This window comes from Hipposideros armiger, unplaced genomic scaffold (genome assembly GCF_001890085.2).
Source record: "Hipposideros armiger isolate ML-2016 unplaced genomic scaffold, ASM189008v1 scaffold_303, whole genome shotgun sequence".
Lineage (NCBI taxonomy): Eukaryota > Metazoa > Chordata > Mammalia > Chiroptera > Hipposideridae > Hipposideros > Hipposideros armiger.
The window spans coordinates 2,173,147-2,177,847 of NW_017731653.1; the positions used below are offsets into that span (position 1 = coordinate 2,173,147).

A 4,701-nucleotide genomic window follows, 5' to 3' on the forward strand; every position below is an offset into this window, starting at 1 on the left:
GGTGAGGCAGTTGCTCGCAGGCCATTGGACAACCGCTCACAGCAGCTCACAGCAGCTCATGCTGGCTGCTGCCAGCCCCACTGCCGTTGCCGGCAACTCACGGCAGCCCAGCTCCAGGTTGAGCTGTTGTTCACCATATTAGCTGTAGAGGGCGCAGCATCACTGGCCCTCATGTGGGACCCGAACTGGGGCTCTGCTGCTCAGAGCTGGTGTCCCAAGCCAACTCTTAAACAACACGCTACTCGGCCAGCCCCAGGCTTCTAGATCGTTTAACACCACCTCTTCTTGTGCCTTTAAAACATAGAGGAAAGTATGACTGCCTGTTTTTGCTACTCTCTATGTTACTTCAAAATCCCCCTTTTCCCCCCTGCTCTTCCACAGGCTCTTTAGACTATTCTCTGTATTAGTTTTCTTCTAATATAAAACATGGTGTGTTTACAGTAGAGATGAGAAATGAGTTTCTAAAAGTAAGGGTCATAATCCAGTCAAATGAAAAATCATGAATTTTATTCGATGAAAATCATGAAAATAAAGAAAGAATTCAGTACTTCTCATTCAAATGTGTCTTTAAAAAAATTATTTTGTTCTGTAAGTAGAAGGTTAGTTCTCATGTGTTCTAGAGAGCCCTTCTAACTTGCTAAAAGTTTTGTGAGTTTACTGATTAATAACTTCTCTCATTTTTCTGTTTACATTGTGATACAAAATACATTACTGATTAGAGAAGCCTTAATCCCTAGTTAATATCTTGCAGAGGGAATGCCCACTGCTCTGGTTTCCCTCCCCATGAGAGAATTTTTCTCAGGACCCATCTCCAGGTCAATTTGTAGGTTTAATCAATAAAAACTTAGAGAGAGAAAGAAGCTAAAATTTTTGCTAGTACTTCTTCAGCTAAAAATATTGAGTCATGATCTGAATAGTGAAGAAATGCAATCTATGTTACAGAAAAACTTCCTGTTAAAGGTTTGCTTCTTTTTATACTTTTGTTTCTTCATGAATGTACTTGATTTCACATATTGTAGAGGGTTTACTAACATTAGAAGTAGTATCCGTTCTTGAGACTATCTCATAAAAAATTTATTTTCAACACTTTTCTCTTTCAGATAGCATTAGCTACATCTTTCTTTTTCTTCAATTTCTCTGTTGACAGCAGAAACTTGTTTAGTAAAATATGAATTTGAGGAAAACATGCATTTTTGTGGTTGACAGGCCCTACCAGAGGTTACCTTGATTATTCTTCGGCCTTCTAAAATTAATCAGTCAACATTGCTGTTAACCTTTAATTTTGTCAAAAAAGAAGGTATTGAACTAGACCAAGTTGATTCTAATATACTTCCATAGTCCCAATCTGTCTTAAAGGAATGTCAGAATTAATGAAATCATAGCAATGACTAACAAAAATTACAAGAGACATTTTACAGTTTATTTCACATAGAATTTTATTATAATATAAATTTACATGTATACAGAATTGTCAATTTGATTTGTATAATTATAAAATTATAAAAGATTTTCATAAGTTTATTGTTTGTCAGTTTTATTTTACGTTGCATGATACATTATTGTAGTAAACCACTATGCTGCTCAATCTCATGACTATAATAAATAAACCTCTTAAATCTTTTTTGTATCCATTTTCCCATTCATAAAATTAGAATAAAAATTTTTTCTCTACCTTTCTCATGTATGTCATTTAAGGATACTTTATAGTTATAATGGCATAAGTCTAAATACATATAATGCAAGCTTGTTTAAATATATATTTCTTCCCTTTTGTTCATTTGTAGCTATCTTTTTTTTTAAATTTTTTTTTTAAAATTTTTATTGGGGAATTGGGGGGATGGGAAGAGTGCTGGGGAATTGGGGGAAGGGGAACAGACAAGTTGCTGTCGTTTTGTTCTTCAATGTAGTTGTGGAGGACGTTGCTTCACTGGCCCAAGTTGGCACCATCACTGCGCTCTTCCCAGGTGAGGCAGATCAGTCGCCAACTTCTGGAGGGCCACTCACTGAGGCTGCTGGCCGCTCACGCTGGCCGCTGGCTACATACAGTAGCTCGTGGCAACCCACTGCCACAGGGGCTGCAGCCTACGCCGTCGCAGGCAACTCATGGCAGCCCAGCTCCAGGTTGAGCTGTTGTTCAGCATCTTAGCTGTAGAGGGCAGTGTCACTCGCCCTCATATGTGGGATCCAAACCGGGGCCCTCTGGTGTCCCAAACCAGTTCTTAACCATCGCGCCACTCGGCCGGCCCCATTTGTAGCTATCTTTAAATTGTCCTGTGTGCCTTCTGTCCTTCATATTCACAGATACCTGTATTTCTGAAAAGATGTAAAAATATATGCCCAAGATCTTAGGATTCTCCACTTGTATTCCAATCTACAAAATCCAAAGAAAACAAAAGAGGGAAGAAAGGAGGGAAGGAAGGAAAAAAGGAGGGAGGAAGGAAGGAAGGAAGGAAGGAAGGAAGGAAGGAAGGAAGGAAAGGAGGAAAGAAAATGAAAGTGATTTCATCGTGTGTAGGAACTATAAGCAAGAATCACTTCTGTTTTTAGCAGATGAATGGTGCCACTAAGAGTGTATGTCACTATAGGTACAAAAATAATAGAAGAAATAAATCTGAGGTTAATGTGTAAAAGGATGATGTTTTGACAGAATCTGAAGCCTTTCTCCTAATATAAGAAAGACAGATACAATCTTTGTGTATTATTTTTCTATAGTAGATAAACTAATCATTAAAAAATAAAATGAGACCATCAACAAACAAATTTTCACTCCAAATATAATCTTAAATGGATTATAATGTCTATGAGAAATATCTTCCGCTAAAGGAGGCAACTTTCAATGGCAGTAAACTGATAATAAATCAAGAAAGAAAAAAAAGAAGCGCTTGTTTCCAGATATCTTCCTAGAATCTTCATTTCCCCAAAGCACACTTAGAGGGCAAATCTGCATTATTTGCAAATAAGTGTATCTAAAAAGGCTAACCAATCAGATTGAACTCTTCACTAGGAAGACTTTTTTAAAATAGTAATTTATTCTTTATGTTCATTGGTGTTGTGTAAAATATTGGGAACAATATGATATGAAACAAAATGTTTACATGCTGGTTTATAGTTATTTTTACTAAAACAAGTATTCTCGTCACTCATTTCTTTCATCTTTACCATCTCTTCAGTTCCACCTATATCTCAGCTATGAAGAATGAGCTTAATGGGAATTACTCAGAGGTGACTGAGTTTATTCTACTGGGGTTCAGAGTCCCTCCAAAGCTACAGAGCCTCTTATTCCTAGTGTTCTTGCTGATCTACATGGTCACTGTGGTGGGAAATATCAGCATGATAATTGTCATCAAGATGGACTCCAGACTTCAAATGCCGATGTATTTCTTCCTTAGAAACTTGTCCTATTTAGATCTCTGCTACTCCACAGTCATTGCTCCCAAAGCTTTAGCCAATTTCTTGTCAAATGAAAAGAAAATTTCTTACAATGGCTGTGCAGCCCAATTTTTCTTCTTTGCCCTGTTTGTCACAACTGAAGGCTTTCTTCTGGCTGTCATGGCAGTGGATCGATTCTCAGCCATCTGCTCCCCTCTCCTTTACTCTGTGCACATGTCCCAGAAAGTCTGTGTTCAGTTGGTAACTGGATCCTATATCTGTGGAGGCATCAACTCCATAGTCCAAACAGGTTTCACCTTCAGTTTGCGTTTCTGTGGAGAAAACAGATTGGACCACTTTTTCTGTGATGTCCCAGTCCTAATCAAGATCTCGTGTGCTGACACCTTTGTAAATGAGATTGTACTGTTCATTCTCTCTGCTCTTATCATCATCACCACCACAACTGTCATTCTGGTTTCCTATGGTTATATCCTCTCCACTGTCCTAAAGATCCCCTCGACCCGTGGCAGGAGCAAGACCTTCTCCACCTGTGGTTCCCATATAGCAGTGGTGAGTTTGTTCTATGGGACTGTGTTCTTCATGTATGCCCAACCCGGGGCCATCTCCTCACCAGAGAAAAACAAGATTGTAGCTGTGTTCTACACACTTATAATACCAATGCTAAACCCTCTAATATATAGTCTGAGAAACAGAGATGTGAAAGATGCTGTGAAAAGAATATTATGCAGGAAATGATTCACTGATATTTGTAAAACCATTATATAGTGGACAAATTTTGTATTCTAAGGGTCCTAGTTATTCTTGTTCTTGTGAAAATATTAAGTCAAAGATATTTGTATATATGGCAACAAATACTTTTCTGTTTTACAAAGTGTTTCTAATAAGATAGGTCTATATGCATCATTATTTTATTTGCTTATAATATATAAAAACATATATGTTCTCAATTTATAATGTGGTCATAATTTTTGTATTTCAATTTTACTTTGATTAAGAAGCAAATATTAAGAGCTGTTACTATATAATAATGAAAATAATATTGTTCCATGTGGACTATTCTTTAACTTTTTTATTCTACAAAGCAACTAAACTGATATTTGTTTGGAAAAGATAATAGCCCCATTGTGTAGGTGGAAAAACAGAATGGTAATGGTTACATAGAACATTTTCAAGTAAAAATCCTATTCTTTTACAAAGGTCCAGGCTTATATTGTGAGGAGTATCATCCTTAGAGTTACTCCATAAAAAAGGAACCCACAATGTATTATTTAAGAAGCAATTCTTTTTTTTTTTTAAGATTTTATTGGGGAA

The 4,701-nt window shown here is 36.9% G+C and overlaps 1 protein-coding gene across 1 annotated transcript; it reads left to right on the forward strand.

Annotated features, from left to right (window-relative positions):
- Nucleotides 1-3,189: 3,189 nt before the first annotated feature.
- OR9K2 (olfactory receptor family 9 subfamily K member 2) lies at nucleotides 3,190-4,125 on the forward strand. Its single transcript, XM_019659691.1, has one exon. The coding sequence runs from the start codon at nucleotides 3,190-3,192 to the stop codon at nucleotides 4,123-4,125; it is 936 nt and encodes a 311-aa protein (XP_019515236.1).
- Nucleotides 4,126-4,701: the final 576 nt, after the last annotated feature.